We start from the raw sequence: 21,970 nt of genomic DNA on the forward strand, positions 1-21,970 counted from the left end.
CTCCACCTACCCTCCTCTCCTCCTCCTTCCTGTACACATTAATTGATTTGATTTGCTTACTTTATTTTTTGTCTATTAGATTGTAAGCTCTTTGAGCAGGGACTGTCTTTCTTCTATGTTTGTGCAGCGCTACATACGCCTTGTAGCGCTATAGAAATGCTAAATAGTAGTAGTAGTAGTAGTAGTATTATTATGTTGTTTGATTATTAAAACTTGTTTGGGAGTATAAGCAAGAAAGGAATGTGAAGAATGAAAAAATAACCAAATATGCGCTGGAGTTGGCTGAGGGGTCTCTTTCATAACAAACTGCAAAACACAATAAGATCCTGCTTGCCTGAAAGGCACTTTGGGGCCCTTTTAAAATGGCATTCCAAAACGTGGCCTGCGATACTGTGCGTGCATATATTGGACGCGCGCTGGACCATTTCTACACTGTGTCTGGAAAAAAAGGGTTTTTTTTTTTGGGGGGGGGGGGTCCAGGACATGGACGTATGTTACAATGAAAACCAGCGAGCGTCTGTTTACGGCCTGAGCCCTTAACGCCCTGTTGCCACCCACTGACTTAAAGGTAAGGGCTCACGTGTTACCTGTGCAGTAACCGTCCAGCATGTGCCAACTGTCGATTACCGCCAGGAACACCCCCCCCCACACAGTAAAAAATAGAAAATAATTTTCTACCGCGGGTTTTTGGCGCGTGCCAAACTCGGAATTACTGCCAGGCGCATGTGCTAGCTGGGCGGTAATGCCGATTTGATGCGTGCTACATGCGTGCAGCCCCTTACGAGCCTTTGGAAAAGGGCCCCTGTCTTAATCGAAATGATTATAGTATAACATTATCATTGTTCTTGATGTTTAATTATAAGCTTACCAAATTCATGTAGACCTTAGTGGTCAGCTCTTCATCCTTCTCATTCTGTAGCAAGAGAAAATACAGATGAGATAAAACTCAAGGCAAGGGAACAGGTGTGGAGATATAGTGCCAGACCAACAAATTGTGTTTCATTTCCTTTGTGTAAATGTCTCATGCCCCCCCCGATACTTCAATAGTGCAATTTTTCTAGCAAAAAAGGTGCCGGTACTCAAATGCCAGGCCACCCTTCAGGGGTTGGGTGATCATTGAAGGACTCACTGCAACCAGTACTCAGTACCCCCAAGTACCCCCTCAAAAAAAGCACTGCTCATAACCATCTCTTTTTCACATCATTCACCCCCAGAGACTCCAATGGCATCACCCCTTGAGCATCTCTTTCCACCTTCAGAGACGCCAATGGCATCACCACCTTAAATATCTCTTCCCTACATCAAGAACCTCCAGATATTTCAATGGCATCACCCCCTTAAATATCTCTTCCCCACATCACTCACCCCCAGAGACTCCAATGGCTTGACATCACCCCCTTAAATATCATAAGTACATAAGTACTTTATTGCCATGCTGGGACAGACCGAAGGTCCTTCAAGCCCAGAATCCTGTTTCCAACAGTGGCCAATCCAGGCCACAAGTGCCTGGCAAGATCCCAAAGCAGTACAATACATTTTATGCTGCTTATCCTAGAAATAAGCAGTGGATTTTCCCCAAGTCCATTTTAATAATGGCTTATGGACTTTTCTTTTAGGAAGCCATCCAAACCTTTTTTTAAAACCCACTAAGCTATCTGCTTTTACCACATTCTCTGGCAAACAAATTCCAGAGTTTAATTACACTTTGAGTGAAGAAATATTTTCTCAGATTCGTTTTAAATTTACTACTTTGTAGCCTCATTGCATTCCCCCTAGTCCTAGTATTTTTGGAAAGAGTAAACAATTGATTCACCTATTCCATGCCACTCATTATTTTATAGACCTCTATCATATCTCCCCTCCGCCGTCTCTTCTCCAAGCTGAAGAGCCCTAGATGCTTCAGCCTTTCCTCATAGGGAAGTCATCCCATTCCCTTTATCATTTTCATCGCCCTTCTCTGTACCTTTTATAATTCTACAATATCTTGTTTGAGATGTGGTGGCCAGAACTGAACACAGTATTCGAGGTGTGGTCGCACCATGGACCAATACAAAGGCATTATAACATCCTCATTTTTGTTTTCCATTCCTTTCCTAATAATACCTAACATTTTATTTGCTTTCTTAGCTGCTGCTGCACACTGAGCAGAAGGTTTCAACGTATCATCAACGCCGCCTAGATCCCTTTCCTGGTCAGTGACTCCTAACATTGAACCTTGCATTACATAGCTATAATTCAGGTTCCTCTTTCCCACATGCATCACTTTGCACATGCTCACATTAAACGTTATCTGCCATTTAGATGCCCAGTCTCCAGTCTCGCAAGGTCCTCTTGTAATTTTTCACAATCCTCTTGTGATTTAACAACTTTGAATACCTTTGTGTTGTCAGCAAATTTAATTACCTCACTAGTTACTCCCATCTCTAGATCAATTATAAATATGTTAAAAAGCAGCGGTCCCAGCACAGACCCCTGGGGAACCCCACTATCTACCCTTCTCCATTGAGAATACTGACCATTTAACCCTACTCTCTTTCCCACATCATTCACCCCCAACACTCCAATGGCATCACCCCCTTAAATATCTCTATTCCAAATCATTCACCCACAGAGACTCCAATGACATCATCTCCTTAAATGTATCTTCCCAACCTCATTCACCCCTTAAATATCTCTTTCCCATATCATTCACCTCCAGAGACTTTATTGTTGTGCTAAGTTCCTATAAATGTCAGTTGTTCCTTTCTCATATCTCTTTCACTATGTTAGCTTCTACTTACCAGATTGATCAACTGGGACAGCGACATGCCTATCCTGATCTGCACCTTCTCCCCTTCCGTCTTTGCTGGCCGTACGTCAGGATCATAGTTTTTTAACAGCTTTTTAAGCAGAAGTCCCTCTGTCTCCGACAGCCACATACCTTCACCAGAGAAGCAAGAAGACAGGGATTGGTCTTAGGTCATTTCTATTTCAGGGATCCATACAACAAATTAATGTTTAATGGATTCATTTCAGTCAGTGATTTGTTTCTAATTATTATTTGTTACATTTGTACCCCGCGCTTTCCCACTCATGGCAGGCTCAATGCGGCTTACAGGGGGCAATGGAGGGTTAAGTGACTTGCCCAGAGTCACAAGGAGCTGCCTGTGCCTGAAGTGGGAATCAAACTCAGTTCCTCAGGACCAAAGTCCACCACCCTAACCACTAGGCCACTCCTCCACGCAATATTCCATGTAGAAGTCAGCCCTTGCAGATCACCAATGTGGCCGCGCAGGCTTCTGCTTCTGTGAGTCTGATGTCCTGCAGTACGTGCAGGACGTCAGACTCACAGAAACAGAAGCCTGCGCAGCCTTCTACATGGAATGTTGCTAGTGGAATAGCAACATTCCATGTAGAATGTCCAATAGTAGCAACATTCCATGTAGAATCTCCAATAGTATCTATTTTATTTTTGTTACATTTGTACCCTGCGCTTTCCCACTCATGGCAGGCTCAATGCGGCTTACAGGGGGCAATGGAGGGTTAAGTGACTTGCCCAGAGTCACAAGGAGCTGCCTGTGCCTGAAGTGGGAATCGAACTCAGTTCCTCAGGACCAAAGTCCACCACCCTAACCACTAGGCCACTCCTCCACGCAATATTCCATGTAGAAGTCAGCCCTTGCAGATCACCAATGTGGCCGCGCAGGCTTCTGCTTCTGTGAGTCTGACGTCCTGCAGTACGTGCAGGACGTCAGACTCACAGAAACAGAAGCCTGCGCAGCCTTCTACATGGAATGTTGCTAGTGGAATAGCAACATTCCATGTAGAATCTCCAATAGTAGCAACATTCTATGTAGAATCTCCAGTAGTAGCAACATTCCATGTAGAATCTCCAATAGTATCTATTTTATTTTTGTTACATTTGTACCCTGCGCTTTCCCACTCATGGCAGGCTCAATGTGGCTTACATGGGGCAATGGAGGGTTAAGTGACTTGCCCAGAGTCAAAAGGAGCTGCCTGTGCCTGAAGTGGGAATTGAACCCAGTTCCTCAGGACCAAAGTCCACCACCCTAACCACTAGGCCACTCCTCCACTAATAGTGTCAGAACCATCCTGATGAATATTTGGTTTGACTCTATAGGGATTCTACTCCTGCATTTTCTAATGGAAGAACCGTTTTCAGACCAGGGGACAGGATATGAGGATGCCTGGGAGAAGGTTCCATTGTAACATTAGAAAATATTTAATCTGGGGGGCGCTAGCGAGCTCTGTGGTGGATGGCTGTCTAAGATCATAGCTCTGGCAGAGAATCAATAAAAGAGCTGATTAAAAGCACTATAGCCTTATATTGGAAATAAATGTTTATACCAGAAGCTCTTCAGGATCATGTCATCAAACAAACCGAGTAAAAGGAGAAATCCTGAACCCGCATCTCCTCAAAAAACATCAACAAGCAGAACGGATGACGAGACATCACAAATCATACTCAAGAAAATACAAGGCCTAAGAGCCTTGATGGTTGACACCACCAGCCAAATTCGGGCAGAACTGGCTTCTCTTAAAGGAGATTTCAGTATAACTAAAGGTTATCAATAGAAATCAAACAAAATAAAACATGGAAAAGAAAATAAGATGATACCTTTTTTATTGGACATAACTTAGTACATTTCTTGATTAGCTTTCGAAGGTTGCCCTTCTTCCTCAGATCGGAAATAAGCAAATGTGCTAGCTGACTGTATATAAGTGAAAACATTCAAGCATTACTATGACAGTCTGACAGGGTGGGAGGATGGGGGTGGGTCGGAGGTATCCTAAAGAATGACAAGATTCCATGCAGAATCTCAGAGTAGCAACATTCCATGTAGAACCCCAAAGAACAGCAAGATTCTGGAATCCTAAAGAGTGGAAAGATTCCAAGCAGAATCTCAAAGAGTAGCAACATTCCATGTAGAACCCCAAAGAATAGCAAGATTCTGGAATCCTAAAGTTATCAATAGAAATCAAACAAAATAAAACATGGAAAAGAAAATAAGATGATACCTTTTTTATTGGACATAACTTAGTACATTTCTTGATTAGCTTTCGAAGGTTGCCCTTCTTCGTCAGATCGGAAATAAGCAAATGTGGTAGATGACAGTATATATAAGAGAAACATCAAAGCATTACTTTGACAGTCTGACAGGAGGGTGGGGGTATGCATGGGGTGGTCAGCGAGCTGCTTAAGTTGTTTTGGTAGGACATTCCAATATTTCGGACTGATGTAAGGGAAGGATGACGCAAAACGTTTGGAGGATACATCCTGGTCCATAATATGGGATTCTTTTAAAGCTTTTATTAGGGGAATCAGTGTTTCCTATGCTGCAAAAAAAAAAATAAATGTTAAAGCAAGATCTTTTGGGGTCGGAACATCAAATTAATCAACTAGAGAACCGACATAAGGTGGACCCTTCCGATTCTACCATCTTGGCTCAACTTCAGAAAGTAAGATTTATTTAATTATACTCTTAGTAATAAGGCAAAAGACCAACTCTTCTTACAGGCTGCTACCCTACTATGCTAATAACTTGCAGAATATCTAAACTTAAAAAAAAAAAGAATATTCCTGCCTTAAATGATACTGCAGGGAACCTATTGACTGACAATAAAGATATAACATATCAATTCCAGTCTTTTTACAACAAGCTCTGTATTTCCGAAGTGGCTCGTCCGGAGCCTGCTACCAATTTCATGGAAGACTTACCCTACCCAACAATGTCAGAAATGACTAAGATATTCTCACATTTTCAAAATGATGCTAAGATTAAAGCACCGATTAAACACGAGGGGGATACAATTTTATTTGTTTCTGATCCTCAGTCAAACAGCGAACACAGCTGCTATCTTGTAGACTGCAACTGAAGGCCACAGGAACTAAGTGTGGAATGTTCTATCCCATTCGTTTGAAGGCTACTTTGAATAACAAGATATGAATCCAACAAACACTGCTCTCTAGCGCATAACAGCCTGTACTCAATTATGTGAGATTGCAATTCTTGCAGATTACCAAGGCTGGAAATATAAGATGTCTTATTGCTGTGTCATGTAAGATGTCATTTTTTGTTACATTTGTACCCTGTGCTTTCCCACTCATGGCAGGCTCAATGCGGCTTACATGGGGCAATGGAGGGTTAAGTGACTTGCCCAGAGTCACAAGGAGCTGCCTGTGTCTGAAGTGGGAATTGAACTCAGTTCCCCAGGACCAAAGTCCACCTCCCTAACCACTAGGTCACTCCTCCACTGTTGCTACTATTTGAGATTCTACAATGAATGTTGCTATTCCACTAGCAACATTCCATGTAGAAGTCGGCCCTTGCAGATCACCAATGTGGCCGCGCAGGCTTCTGCTTCTGTGAGTCTGACGTCCTGCACGTACGTACGTGCAGGACGTCAAACTCACAGAAACAGAAGCCTGCGCAGCCTTCTACATGGAATGTTGCTAGTGGAATAGCAGCATTCCATGTAGAATCTCCAATAGATGCAACATTCCATGTAGAATCTCCAATAGTATCTATTTTATTTTTGTTACATTTGTACCCTGCACTTTCCCACTCATGGCAGGCTCAATGCGGCTTACATGGGGCAATGGAGGGTTAAGTGACTTGCCAAGAGTCACAAGGAGCTGCCTGTGCCTGAAGTGGGAATCAAACTCAGTTCCCCAGGACCAAAGTCCACCACCCTAACCACTAGGCCACTCCTCCACTGTTGCTACCATTTGAGATTCTACATGGAATGTTGCTATTCCACTAGAAGTCGGCCCCTGCAGATCACCAATGTGGCCGCGCAGGCTTCTGCTTCTGTGAGTCTGACGTCCTGCACGTCAGACTCACAGAAACAGAAGCCTGCGCAGCCTTCTACATGGAATGTTGCTAGTGGAATAGCAACATTCCATGTAGAATCTCCAATAGTAGCAACATTCCATATAGAATCTCCAATAGTAGCAACATTCCATGTAGAATCTCCAATAGTATCAATGCGGCTTACATGGGGCAATGGAAGGTTAAGTGACTTGCCCAGAGTCACAAGGAGCTGCCTGTGCCGGGAATCGAACTCAGTTCCATGTTTTAACTTCTCTGGTGATATTAATTACTCTATTTTCATAATGCAAAAAGGGGGAAAGGGACTTGATGGACCATCTTTCTGTGGTACCTGGGGCAGAGTCACAAGGAGCTGCATTGGGAGTTAAACCCAGTTCCCAGGACCAAATTCCACTGCACTAACCACTAGGCCTACTCCTCATGTCCTGATTAATATGACTCAATATAAATGGGAGAAATAAATTTACAATTGGATATATTTGGACAGACAACGTATGACACATTCATATAACCGTGATTAGGATAAGACTGATTAGACTGATTAATATGAATCTATCATATTTACTAATGTCTCTTTGAATTTCTCTTCTTATCAGACTCAGCAATATCAATGTGTTACTTTTAACGCTTACAGATAACAGCCTTATGCAATTACTCTATGCTAACTTTATAATGCTGCCTAATATATAATACTTGTAAAAAAAGGCTCGTTTCTGACACAAACGAAACGGGCGCTAGCAAGGTTTTCCTCGGAGTGTGTATGTTTGAGAGAGTGTGTGTGAGAGTGACTGTGTGGGAGAGAGAGAGTGAATGTGCGAGTGTGTGTGTGTGTGACAGAAAGAGAGTGAGACTGGGTGCGAGTGTGTATGTGAGAGTGTGTGATTCTCCTCTCTCCCCTGTCCCCCCTGCAGCCACCCAGCCATTCTCCTCTCTCCCCTGCCCCCCCTCCAGCCACCCAGCCATTCTCCTCTCTCCCTTGCCCCCACTCCAGCCACCCAGCGATTCTCCTCTCTCCCCTGCCTCCCCCTCCAGCCACCCAGCGATTCTCCTCTCTCCCCTGCCCCCCCAGAATCGCTGGGTGGCTGGAGGGGGGGGGGGGCAGGGGAGAGAGGAGAATCGCTGGGTGGCTTGGGAGAGACCTGTGAAGTGACGCATGCGCAGACCAGCCTCTGATACGTCCCTCATGCTGGTGACGTCGCGTTCCTTTGCCTAGCAACTCTGCAGCGTTCCCTTCTCTCTCACTGTTCTGCCCTCGACGTCATCACATTTTGACACGAAGGCGGGACAGAGAGAGATGGTTACAGAGTTACGAACCCTTACAAACCCTTCACTGCAGTCTGCCATGGAGTCAGCTTCAGAACGTTGGAGGTGCAAATTATTATAGTAGAAGATGTCTCTGCTGAGACTGGGTTCTGGGCTCCTGCTACAGCCTTGTTTACCCGAAAGGCAGCACCAAGATCTAATGTGATTATGTTAGATTTGTTAAATGCATGGCTGTACCCCGGTTTTCAAATGCTGTTTATTATTCACTTGCTTAGAAAGGTTCGTTTCACTATCTTGGCTGCAATACTTGGTTGAATCATGTAGAGTTTTGAAATATAACCGACATTGGAGCCAACTTTTCAAAATTATTGGGGGTGCTAAGCCCAGTGGAAATAATCCTTCCTTGGACACATACAAGGAATATTCTCAATATTGGGGGTGCTCAAGCACCCACAGCACCCACAGAGTCAGCTCCTATGATAACGGACAAGGATGGATTAGAGAAGCACTTAGTCCCCTGAAGAAGCCTTATATAGAGTGAAACAGACAGCCCCGTCGGACAATTTGCAAAGCTAAGGGGCCCTTTTTACAAGCCACGTGTCAAAATGAACTTACCGCCTAACTACCATGTAACATAGTAACATAGTAGATGACGGCAGAAAAAGACCTGCACGGTCCATCCAGTCTGCCCAACAAGATAAACTCATATGTGCTACTTTTTGTGTATACCTTACCTTGATTTGTATCTGCCATTTTCAGAGCACTGATCGTAGAAGTCTGCCCAGCACTAGCCCCGCCTCCCAACCACCAGCCCCGCCTCCCCCCACCAGCTCTGCCACCCAAACTCGGCTAAGCTTCTTAGGATCCCTTCCTTCTGAACAGGATTCCTTTATGTTTATCCCACGCATGTTTGAATTCCGTTACCGTTTTCATCTCCACCACCTCCCGCGGGAGGGCATTCCAAGCATCCACCACCCTCTCCGTGAAAAAATACTTCCTGACATTTTTCTTGAGTCTGCCCCCCTTCAATCTCATTTCATGCCCTCTCGTTCTACCGCCTTCCCATCTCCGGAAAAGGTTTTATATGCCCCTTGCGGTAATTTCATTTTTGGTGCGCGTCTGGAAAATATTTTTTTATTTTCGGACACGCATAGCGGACGCATGCCCAGTGGCATCTGACATGCGTAGGTCATTACCGCGCAGATTCCTTACCACTAGGTCTATGGCTGGCGGTAAGGTCAGACACGCAAAATGGACGTGCGGCAATTTTGATTTTGCCACACGTCCATTTTTGGCAAAAATTTACAAAAGGCATTTTTGGTACGTGCGCTGAAAAATATTTCTGCGCGCATCCAAAACCCACGCCTACACTATCGCAAGCCACTTTTTATCGCAGCTTAGTAAAAGGACCCTTAAGTGCCTTCATTCATACTCTTGTTATAAAAATGTTTTGAAAAATTAAAAGAAGAAATGAAAAATTTTGAAATGTATTTAAAATAAGTGGAGGTTTTTTTGACCGATGATAAGATCGGAGTCTATGAAGTGCCAGCACGAAGAAATTACTCTTGCTACTGTGAAAACACTTTTGACGTCTTTTTTCCTCCATTAATAATAATAATAATAATAATAGAAAAACTCTAAAAAAATCATAAAAAGTTTTATAATCAGGACAGTGTGAATGGATGAAAAACTGTGATAGTTTGTTTCAGCTTTAAAGGTTGTTTTGCTGAATCTGTGTCGACTTTTGATTTGGGTTTTGTAGATGGCCACATACTTTTCATTAAATGTAAAAGGGATTTTATAGTCCCATCAAAAGAAAAATAATTCTGTCTTATACATCTAAATTCAAACCAGACGTATTGTTTTTGCAGGAAACACATTTATCTAGTATTGAGTGTGCAAAATTGATACACATTGGTCTTACGCTGCACTATACTCTCCAGCTCTCAGAAAACCCCCCCTCAGCGTGGCGATACTTATAAAAAAAGAGGTCTGTTATCAAAATTTGATCTCATATTATTGACATGCAAGGTAGATGGATAAAAGTCAGAACTGAAATCAATAATCAGAATATTAATATACTGAAATTATATGGTTCTACAGCTGATGGAGCAGAATTTTTGGAACAAGTGGCTAATGCTTTAACATCAGATGACCCTCTGTCACAGGGGCGGGACTGACCATTCAGGCAACTGGTCAGTGCCCGAGGGCCCAGAGGCTGTGCCCGGTTGCCCTTGCCCGCTTCAGCTGAAGCTGCCGCACACTACAGCTGCCCTGGCGAAGTGACGATTCTTCTCGCTGCTGCCTGTGTCCTGTCACTGTGCCGGCTCCGCGGTTTAAAATGGTGGCCGTGAACTCTCACGAGAATACCGTGAGAGGTCACCGATGCCATTTTTGAACTGTGGAGCCGCCGCGGACAGCAGCAGTGGTGGCACGCTCAGCACGTGGAAGAAGGTGGAGTCGGAGGGACACGCTGGGCATGAGAAGGATAGAAGGGGAGATCGGAGGACATGCTGGACATGGAGGAAGGTAAGGGCTGCTGGGGCGGTGGTAGCGTGTGGGGGGCGGCAGTAGCATGTGTGTGTGGGGGGGGCAGGGGCAGCAGCGGTGGGGAGCGCCCAGTGTCCGGGGGCTCAGAGTACTCTTAGTCCACCCCTGCTCTGTCAGCAATAATAGGTGGAGATTTCAACCTTATCATGAATCCCGGATCTTGACAGAAAGTCAATGATGCCTTCAGAACATCTAAAGCCTGGCATAGACTGTAAGATATTGTTGCTCATCTGAAGCTATTAGATCCATGGAGACTGTTACATCAAGCAGAGAAAGATTACATTTTCCTCTCAAATCCTCAGGCCTCTTATTCGAGACTAGACCTTTTTTTTTCTGTTAAGCCAATCTTTGATTCAATTTGTTCACTCTGCAGAAATTCACGGTATAAGGATATCTGATCCTGCTGCAATAACATTAAACTTTAATAAGACAGGCAAAAAGCAAAATCCCAGCAATTGGAGATTAAACACTACATTATTAAACGATCCAGACTTTCTTCAACAAATAAATAAATCTATGATTGAATTCTTTGATATAAATAAACCGGAGGATATATCTTGGTGCATAATATGGGATTCTTTTAAAGCTTTTGTTAGGGGAATCACTGTTTCCTATGCTGAAAAAAAAAAAATCCCAAAATGTTAAAGCAAGATCCTTTGGAGTTGGAATGTCAAATTACATAAGTACATAAGTATTGCCATACTGGGTAAGACCAAAGGTCCATCGAGCCCAGCATCCTGTTTCCAACAGTGGCCAATCCAGGTCACAAATATCTGGCAAGATCCCAAAAAAGTACAAAACATTTTATACTGCTTATCCCAGAAATAGTGGACTTTCCCCAAGTCCATTTAATAACGGTCTATGGACTTTTCCTTTAGGAAGCCATCCAAACCTTTTTTAAACTCCGCTAAACTAACCACCTTTACCACATTCTCTGGCAACGAATTCCAGAGTTTAATTATACGTTGAGTGAAGAAACATTTTCTCCGATTCATTTTAAATTTACTACATTGTAGCTTCATCACATGCCCCCTAGTCCTAGTATTTTTGGAAAGCGTGAACAGACGCTTCACATCTACCCGTTCAACTCCACTCATTATTTTATAGACCTCAATCTTCTCTCAGCCGCCTTTTCTCCAAGCTGAAGAGCCCTAGCCGCTTTAGCCTTTCCTCATGGGGAAGTCGTTCCATCCCCTTTATCATTTTCGTCGCCCTTCTCTGCACCTTTTCTAATTCCACTCTATCTTTTTTGAGATGTGGCGACCAGAATTGAACACAATATTCGAGGTGCGGTCGCACCATGGAGCAATACAAAGGTATTATAACATCCTCATTTTTGTTTTCCATTCCTTTCCTAATAATACCTAACATTCTATTTGCTTTCTTAGCTGCCACAGCACACTGAGCAGAAGGTTTCAACGTATCAACGACGACACCTAGATCCCTTTCTTGGTCCGTGACTCCTAATGTGGAACCTTGCATAACGTAGCTATAATTCGGGTTCTTTTTTCCCACATGCATCACCTTGCACTTGCTCACATTAAACATCATCTGCCATTTAGCCGCCCAGTCTCCCAGTCTCGTAAGGTCCTCTTGTAATTTTTCATAATCCTCCCACGATTTAACGACTTTTAATAACTTTGTGTCATCAGCAAATTTAATTACCTCACTAGTTACTCCCATCTCTAGGTCATTTATAAATATGTTAAAAAGCAGTGGTCCCAGCACATCAAATAGAGAGCCAACATGTGGTGGACCCTTCCGATTCTACCATCTTGGCTCAACTACAGAAAGTAAGATTTACTTATAATTACACTCGTGATAAGGCAAAAGGCCAACTCTTCTTACAGGCTGCTACCCTACTATGCTAATAACTTGCAGAATATCTAAACTTAAAAAAAAAAGAATATTTCTGCCTTAAATGATACTGCAGGGAACCTATTGACTGACAATAAAAATATAGCATATCAATTCCAGTCTTTTTAGGGATATTGTAGGCGCGTACATGGCTAACGCGCGTTAAAAAAGTTAACGCGCCTATAACGTTGCTTAGTGAACAGGGCCAATAGTATTAAAACCTGGTTAAAATCCATTGACACTACTACTGAGAATGATCCCACATGCTATATACTTTGTGTCAAGCTTTCCAAAAATACTAGGACTAGGGGGCATGCGATGAAACTACAGTGTAGTAAATTTAAAACAAATCGGAGAAAATGTTTCTTCACCCAACGTATAATTAAACTCTGGAATTCGTTGCCGGAGAAAGTTGTGAAGGCGGTTAGCTTAGCAGAGTTTAAAAAGGGGTTGGACGGTTTCCTAAAGGACAAGTCCATAAACCGCTACTAAATGGACTTGGGAAAAATCCACAATTCCGGGAATAACATGTATAGAATGTTTGTACGTTTGGGAAGCTTGCCAGGTGCCCTTGGCCTGGATTGGCCGCTGTCGTGGACGGGATACTGGGCTTGATGGACCCTTGGTCTTTTCTCAGTATGGCATTACTTATGTACTTATGTAAGCTATTATGAAGAAAAAGAAAGAAGCTTCGAAATGGTACAAAATTTCGCAAACTGAAAAATCCAAAATTTCGACTGCACAGCGCAATGTCTGGCACCAGGCTATAAATCTCACACTAGATGTCGAACAGTGACAAGAAATATGACATTATACTTTCAAATCGTTGAGAGGCCCTTTTACCAAGCGGTGGCAGTTTTTGCCGTGCGCCAGGGCCTTTTTTACTGCGGTGGATAAAAAGCCCCCCCAAAAACACATGGCCATGCGGTAAGCTTGCATTTAAGCATGGCCATTCGGGGGGGGGGGGGGGGAGGGAGCACTTACTGCCACCCGTTGAGGTGGTAGTAAGGGCTCCTGTGCTACCCGATTTACGCCAGATTACCCTCTGCGGTATATTTTTTAAAAATCTAGCAGCACCGGAAATGGTGTGTGTTGGAGGCGGAGCTACTTCCGGCGGCCATGTTGGGCTAGTGGTAGTTCTAGGTTGCTACATGGCAACCCTTTAGTAAAAGGGCCCCTGAAATCAGCCAATAGAATGCCATCTGCCTATTTTTGGACTCCAGTCAAGTTACATAGTAACATAGAGGGGCATAATCGAACGGCGACAACCAAATAGCTGGCCGGCCATCTTTAGTGCCGGAGCCGCAAGGCATTTGGTCGTGGGAGGAGCCAGAATTTTTAGTGCACTGGTCCCCCTGACATGCCAGGACACCAACCGAGCACCCTAGGAGGCAATTCTAAAAATTAAAAATACAAATAAAAATAGCTCCCAGGTGCATAGCTCCCTTACCTTGGGTGCTGAGCCCCCCAAATCCCCCCCAAATCCCACTCCCCACAACTCTAAACCATTACCATAGCCCTTATGGGTGAAGGGGGGCACCTACATGTGGGTACAGTGGATTTTGGAGGGCTCCCATTTACCACCACAAGTGTAACAGATAGGGGGGGATGGGCCTGGGTCCACCTGTCTGACGTGCACTGCACCCACTAAATACTTCCCCAGGGACCTGCATACTGTTGTTATGGAGCTGTGTATGACATTTCAGGCTGGCATAGAGGCTGGCAAAAAAATGTTTTTTAATTTTTGGGGGTGGGGGGTGGGAGGGGGTTGGTGACCACTGGGGGAGTAAGGGCAAGTCATCCCCGAGTCCCTCCGGTGGTCATTTGGTGAGTTGGGGCTCCTTTTTGAAGTTTGGCCGTGAAAAAAAAGGGACCAAGTACAGCTGGCGAAATGCTTGTCAAGCCTGGCTTTTTTTTTACATTATTGGGCGAAGCCGGCCATCTCGTGAGCATGCCCCCGTCCTGCCCTCGTCCCGCCTTCACTACCCTACCGGCATGCCCCCTTGATGTTTTGCCGACTCCGCGACGGAAAGCAGTTGAACCCGGCCAAAATCGGCTTTCGATTATACTGATTTGGTTGGATTCAGGAGATCGCCGGCCATCTCCCGATTTGTGTCGGAAGATGGCCGGCGATCACTTTCGAAAATGAGCTGGATAGTAACATAGTAGATGACGGCAGAAAAAGACCTGCACGGTCCATCCAGTCTGCCCAACAGGATAAACTCATATGTGCTACTTTTTGTGCATACCTTACCTTGACTTGTATCTGCCATTTTCAGGGCACAGACCGCAGAAGTCTTGCCTAGCACTAGCCCCGCCTCCCAACCACCAGCCCCGCCTCCTCCCACCGGCTCTGCCACCTAATCTCAGCTAAGTTATCAGAATGACTCACTCCAACATAACAAATGCTGATCTTGTAATAATGCAACTGGGATATTGGAACATAGGTTCTATTCTTGCCCAGATGTCAATATGTTTTGGCGTGATGTTTGGAATTCAGTTGATAAGATATTTCATCCTCAAGCCCCTCTGCCTCTCTCTTTTTCTGTAGTAACTAGTAAAAAAGCCCCGTTTCTGATGCAAATGAAACGGGGGCTAGCAATGTTTTCTTCTGTGTGCATGTGGGAGTGTGCGTGTCCCTGCCCTCTGGCCTCTCTCCCCTCCCCCCTCTGAGTCCTTCACTGTTACGGAGCCAGCGATTTGATTTCGTGCTCTGCTGTTTTCCTTCACTGACTGTGTTACAGAGAGGGCGGGGCAGACACTCATAGGGAAACCAGATATCTCGCCCCCTTCACACTTCCGGCTGGAGGCTTCATAGAACGTTGGTGTTGCCTTTTATATAGAGAGATTTGTGGTATCACGGCTTTTATAGTGGGGTTAGATCATCACAGGTCTAGGTGACTGGAAAGTTTAATGCTCGTAGCAATAAAGCAAATTTTGATTAGATGGAAAGACTCTACGTAATTAAATCACAATACCTGGTGGAATGTTGTATGCCAATATGCCAAATTTGAAAAAATATCTGCGGAAAGGGCTGGTACCTTAAGATCTTGGGACAAAATTTGGTCTTCTCTAATAAATTTCTGTAAAGCCATACAAACTGTATAATTGTCAATGTCATTAACTTATGTATTTTACATATAATATCTTATCCTATATAATAATTTGCACTTCCAGTGTTCCAAGTCTGGCTGCCTGGGTTCGTAGAAATTTAAGCCGATTCTATAAAAATTAGGCATACTTTAGAGAATACGCCTAGGCGTATTTCTTTTCCACGCGGATTTTTCAGGTGCCGGATATAGAATCTAGTCCTAGATGCTACTTAACGTTTGCTTTAGACCACTTCAAACTGGTCTAAAGCAAACGTCGCAACCATGGTAAGCTTTGCGCATCGGCCCCTAAGTGTGGCTCAATGTTGCATCGAATAGCCTCATACCATTTTAATACAACATTGTTCTTTACCGCAGAGCCGCTTTAGTCACGAACAACCCGACAGGAAACGTGGCCTGGAATTTTGTCTCCCCCCCCTGCCACCCCTCTCGGCAGCCCTGCATTTTGAGTGTCTTTGGTCTGTTTTGAAGATCCTGATTCTGTTCCCACTCCTTGCTTTCCTCTGTGTGTGCACACATGCACATGAGCCAGAAAGGGAGGGGCACACGCCCAGCAACTGTAAGCATAAAAGTTTTGCTGGCTTTCTTTATTGGGAGCATAGGTTATACTGCACACATTGAGTCAAGGCTGAAAACTTGCACACAAAATGTTTTTACACGCGTGCATGGGTCAGCAAAAATTAGAGAGAACACTGTTCTCAACCCTCTTCTTTCTGGTGTTCTGACTCTGAGAGGCAGCTGTCTCCGCTGTGCCCCTCCTCTCCCTGAGACATCTGTTCTCGGTTCCAGACAGGAAGCTAGTGCAGGTAGTGCTAGAGGGAGTGAAGGAGAGGCCGCCACATGGGACAAGGACAAACCCAAGGCCTGATTAACCATTAGGCAGAGTAGGAATGCGTCAACCCTTTGAAGGCCAAGGCACATCTACATTTTCAAAAATCTGCAGAGTGCCCTCTGCAGAGCAGGAAGTACAGAATGGGAGAGGACTTCTATAGCCCTCCCCCCCCCCAAAAAAAAAACCTAGAAAGTGCTGAAAGACCTACTAGAGGCTGGAAGGGCTCAAAGGAGGCATCTCATGAGGAGGAGATCTCAGTGTGGCATGTGTCCTCCACAAAGCAGGGCCCAGCTATCCACGACCTACATAACTGCTAGTTAATTCCCACACTCCAGGGCCCACGCTATCTAGGAAGGAGAGAGGCATCCATAACTACTTATATGCTCAGAAAGGAGATCCTGCAACAGGAACAGCTGGTGTCTTTTGTTACTGAGCAGAGCCCGTGTGCTAGTCTGGTCCTCGGGATCAGACACTGGTGACTTTTTTCCATGCTACACTTGATCGGGTCTGAAAGCATAGCCGTTTGCCGTAGCACACTAGTTGGAAAATTGTGGCTTAGGGCAGCAGCTTCTGGGTAGGGTTACCATACGTCTGGATTCCCCCAGACATGTCCTCCTTTTCAGGGGACTGTTAGGGGTCTGGGCGGTTTTTACCAACCTGCTTATTTGTCTGGGTTTCTGGCCTTCTCCCCCGCTCCCGAACCTACCATAATGCACCCTGGTGGTCTAGGGGCCTCCTTGGGGCAGGAAAGAAGCCTACTCTTTCCTGTCTGCTGCCACTGCTTCTTGAAATGGCCGCCGAGACTTCGAGTTGCAAGACCCCTGACGCAATGTACTTTGGGTTCCCTCTCCTGTGTTTCCTGTATGTACTTGTGTTAAATCAGTGATGGGTTCTGTAAGCAGAGTGTTCTTTTGGACACGCTTGATGGTTCTAATAAAATACGAATGAATAAAATATACTATGGGATCGATATTCAAAATGATTTAAACGGCCAGGAGAGTCGGGGGGGGGGGGGGGGGGGGAGTGCTTGTGCAGGACTAATCAGACAGTGCTGCTGAATATCCCAACTATCCATGCCAAAACCATATTGTGGGCGGTCTGAGGGCGGAGTTAGGGTGAAATGGAAACTTAGCCAGTTAGTGACAGTGTAGATCGGATATATGGCGCTGAAACAAGCGCTATTCTATAATCCATTCTTAAAGTTATGTGCGGTTCATGGAATAGCGCTCATGCCTGGGAATTACGCCTAACGTTAGGCGTGGCCATTTGCACCAACTGAAATGCGCCTACATGAGGCACATATCCCCGTTAATCTGCGTGATGAGGTGGGAGAATCCAGGCCTGGCAAGATAAGGTGTGGGGCCAAACTACACGTCCCAGAAGGTATTAGGAAGGGGAAGCAGGAAGGTACACTCAAAAACCTGCCAGGGACTGCAAATTGGGGAGGCGGAAGGGAAGACTGGAGGGAGCAGCCGCTATGGCGATCAACGTCCAGAAGGGGAGAGCAGTGATGAGAAGACTCAATTTCCCTGGGTCAAAAATCAATACAAGATACCTTCCACCTGCGAGGGGGTGGGGCGAACTAACCGGCAGGCTGTGAGGGAGCCAGAGTTAATGGAGTTTTTGGAGGAAGGAGAAGGAGAGAGTACAGGATTGCCAGGTTTGGAGGAGCAGTTGGATATGGACTGCGATTGTACTCTGGTGGAGGGTTGCAGAGGTTTGAGGGCAGTGGGTGGTCAAAGGAGTCATGTAGTTGTGCAGAGGGAGGCGTACTGCCATCCTGCAACCACTCAAAAAAAAGACTTAAAAAAACCAAAACCAGGAGGACTGGACTGGGATTTATAGGGGGGGGGGGTTGTTGGTTTTTGCTGTGGTTTCTTTTTCTTTTTGAAACTGCCTAGGATATTGCCTAAGTGAATGGAGCTGTGATAGGGAAGGAGAAGAGAAGAATAAACAAACTTGAACTAAAGACTGGATGCTTGGACTACTGGAGGGAGGATTGGGATTACTGAAAATCCTGGAGTTTTGGAAACTCAGAAGGGAGGATTACTGGCGAGCCGGCCACCACCCCAGAGGGATTGCGACCAGGTTATTACATGTGTAACACATGTAAACTGGAACCTGGGGGGAAGGGCCGGCAGTCATTCGAAAGTGCATGGTTCGGAACAAGGTATCTTTCAAAGATATCACCAAAACAGGGAAGGGTCTCCTGACAGTGAGGTTGCAATAGAGACCACAGTACACCCGGTGTCTTTAAAGAAAAAAAATCAGGCAAAAGATTGCAAATTAACACTGTCAACTACTGAGCAACATAACAATGTAAGAGTAGCCATACTGGTTCAGACCAAAGGTCCAAGATCTAGCCCAATAGCCTGTTTTTTTATTTTAGTTACATTTGTACCCCGCGCTTTCCCACTCATGGCAGGCTCAATGCGGCTTACATGGGGCAATGGAGGGTTAAGTGACTTGCCCAGAGTCACAAGGAGCTGTGCCTGAAGTGGGAATCGAACAGTGGCCAAGCCAGGTCACAAGTACCCGGCAGAAACCCAAATTGTGGCAACATTCCATGTAGAACCCCAAAGATCAGCAAGATTCTGGAATCCTAAAGACTGACAAGATTCCATGCAGAATCTGAAAGAGTAGCAACATTCCATGTAGAACCCCAAAGAGTATCAAGATTCTGGAATCCTAAAGAGTGACAAGATTCCATGCAGAATCTCAAAGAGTAGCAACATTCCATGTAGAACCCCAAAGAATAGCAAGATTCTGGAATCCTAGAGCGTCAAGATTCCACGCAGAATCTCAGAGTAGCAACATTCCATACTACAAATCCCAGGGCAAGCAGTTGCTTCCCATGTCTGTCTCAACAAAAGCAAGCAGCCTGAGCCTGATGTGTACATTGTGCGGCCGGCCCTTGTGATCCTTCTGCAGCACTCAAGGAAGGGTGAGGAATTTTGGGGGGACTGGGGCTAGGATTGGGCCTGGCCTTGAAGGCGGCAGGGAGGGAATGGGAAACCCTTCATATGCTTACAGGTGACTGTGCAGCGGGGCGGGGGCAGTGTGGGGCGGGGCGGAGGTGGCATTTTATTTTTTTGTGTTCTCCTTTTCTTGTCTCCACAAATATAGTAACTCTAACCAGGCCTGAATCAGGTTCGAGCTAAATGAAATAGCAGATCTCGGCTGTATATTAATATCTGCCTTTCCCATGTGTGTTTGTGTGTGTGAGAGAGATAGTTTACACTGCCGTGTGCAGGTGTTTGGTTTCCCCATGTCTTTGTGTGTGTGTGTGTGTATTTGTAGATGTCAGTTGGGTTTGCGTGTCTATCTCCGTGTACCCATTTCTCTCTTACACAGTGCAGGACAGCATATATAAGCCACCATCAAAGCATTGTACCGCTCTTGCCCAACCTCCTCTTCCACCCCCAGTGAGACCCCTTACAAAAATAACTATTCCCCGTTGACTTCACCCCAACAGTTGAGTGGAGAGCGGAACGAACAACATATCTCTTCGAGAAAAATACATTGAATTGGAATTTCAAAGCATATGTAAACCTTACCCGTGACCACGGGGACCCAGAAAGACAGGAGGAGATAGAGTACTGCAGCCATAATCTATCAGTTGCTCTCTTCTTCTTCTCCCTCAGAAGTTGACGTGGGAAGGAGGGGTTGGGATGAGGGATATAGAATGACACGTCTAACCCCATCCCACATCTATTCCATCTTCACAGTCTCCCACGGATTGGCTGGCATGGGCATGACCCTCGCTGCTGTCACTGTACAGAACAGTACCCTGGATGGAAGAGAGGGAGGGAAGGAAGTGTATGTGATTTGGGAGGGGGGTGGAGATATTAGGTTACAGATGCCTGAGATGGTTATGGTGACTCTTTGGCAGTTCTCTGTGACACCTGTTCATGACAGCAAAGCATTTTAATAGCTTGTGCATGCAAGCTTGGGCAGCAACTTCCCATCTCCAGAAGCAGGGGAATGTGTTGGGAGGTGGTAGGTTTTTCTGTTTTAAAGTTCTTTATTGATTTTATGCAGAAACAAAGTACAAAATATACGCATGAAAAGTCTTTAACAAAGTTTGATGCTAATAAGGAGAAAAAACACACGACAAGAGGTGACAGCGAGGAAGTCAAGCAGTACACTGTACGTGACCATTTGGACAGAAATTTGTGCAAAAGATTAGATTTTCTGGCAATACGTATGTTTTATTGAAATGTCAAATTAGTTACAAAAGTAAATGCAACAATATTCAAACTTAAGGAATAGCAAAAGAAAAAGACATCGTCCACATTACTGAGAACAGCTGAAAGACTAACCAGCTTATTTTCGAAAGAGAAAGACGCCCATATTTCGACCCAAATCGGGAGATGGGCGCCTTTCTCTCATGGGCGCCCAAATCGGTATAATCGAAAGCTGATTTTGGGCGCCTCCAACTGCACTCTGTCGCGGGAATGAAGAAAGTTGATGGGGGTGTGTCGGAGGCATGGTGAAGGCGGGACTGGGGCGTGTTTATCGGCCTAGGACTGATGGTTACCCTTGGCCGATAATCGAAAAAAAGGGCGCCAGAAGCGAGAATTTGGGTCACTTTTTTTGGACCCTTTTTTGTCACGAACAAGTCCCCCAAAAGTGCCCCAACTGGCCAGATGACCACCGGAGGGAATTGGGGATGACCTCCCCTGACTCCTCCAGTGGTCAGTAACCCCCTTCCACCAAAAAAAAAAGAACTGTCCAAACTTTTTTTCCCAGCCTGTATGACAGCCTCAAATGTCATACCCAGCTCCATCACAGCAGTATGCAGGTCCCTGGAGCAGTTGTTAGTGGGTGCAGTGGGCTTCAGGCAGGTGGACCCAGATCCATCCCCCTCTACCTGTTACACTTGTCCTGCTAAATGGGAGTGCTCCAAACTGCCCCAAAAACCCACTGTACCCACATGTAGGTGCCCCCTTCATCCATAAGTGCTATGGTAATGGTGTAGAGTTGTGGGCAGCGGGTTTTGGGGGGGGGGATTTGGGGGGCTCAGCACCCAAGGGAAGGGAGCTATGCACCTGGGAGCTATTTTAATTTTTTTTTTTTACTTTTTACAAGTGCCCCCTAGGGTGCCCGGTTGGTGTCCTGGCATGTCAGGGGGACCAGTGCACTATGAATCCTGGCCCCTCCCACGACCAAATGCCTTGGATTTGTTCGTTTTTGAGCTGGGCGCCTTCGGTTTCCATTATCGCTGAAAACCGATACCGCCCAAATGCGATGCATTTGCCCGGCACAAACCGTATTATTGAAACAAAAGGTGGACGCCCATCTTTTTCGAAAATACGGTCTGTTCCGCCCCTTCGCGTACCCGTCCTCGGAGATAGGCGCCCATGGAGATGGGCGTTTGCGTTCGATTATGCCCCTCCACATTACTTAAGAAATAAAAATATATTGTTAATTACCAGGACTGCATTTGAATAGAATATACCGTATAAGCCTAAAATAAACCAGAATTCCAATTTCAAGGTAACTGTACTGCTTTGGTAGGCAGA

At 45.2% G+C, this 21,970-nt stretch overlaps 1 protein-coding gene across 1 annotated transcript in view; it reads right to left on the reverse strand.

Annotated features, from left to right (window-relative positions):
* The window catches only part of CHRNB1 (cholinergic receptor nicotinic beta 1 subunit), a 37,902-nt gene extending 17,827 nt beyond the window's left edge, over positions 1-20,075 (reverse strand). Inside the window, 3 exon segments of the mRNA XM_030186913.1 lie at positions 869-913; positions 2,781-2,920; positions 20,003-20,075. Coding sequence (XP_030042773.1) covers positions 869-913; positions 2,781-2,920; positions 20,003-20,054 — 237 coding nt within the window. The 5' untranslated portion in view covers positions 20,055-20,075.
* Positions 20,076-21,970: the final 1,895 nt, after the last annotated feature.

The sequence above is a fragment of the Microcaecilia unicolor genome, chromosome 14, assembly GCF_901765095.1.
Source record: "Microcaecilia unicolor chromosome 14, aMicUni1.1, whole genome shotgun sequence".
Taxonomy (NCBI): domain Eukaryota; kingdom Metazoa; phylum Chordata; class Amphibia; order Gymnophiona; family Siphonopidae; genus Microcaecilia; species Microcaecilia unicolor.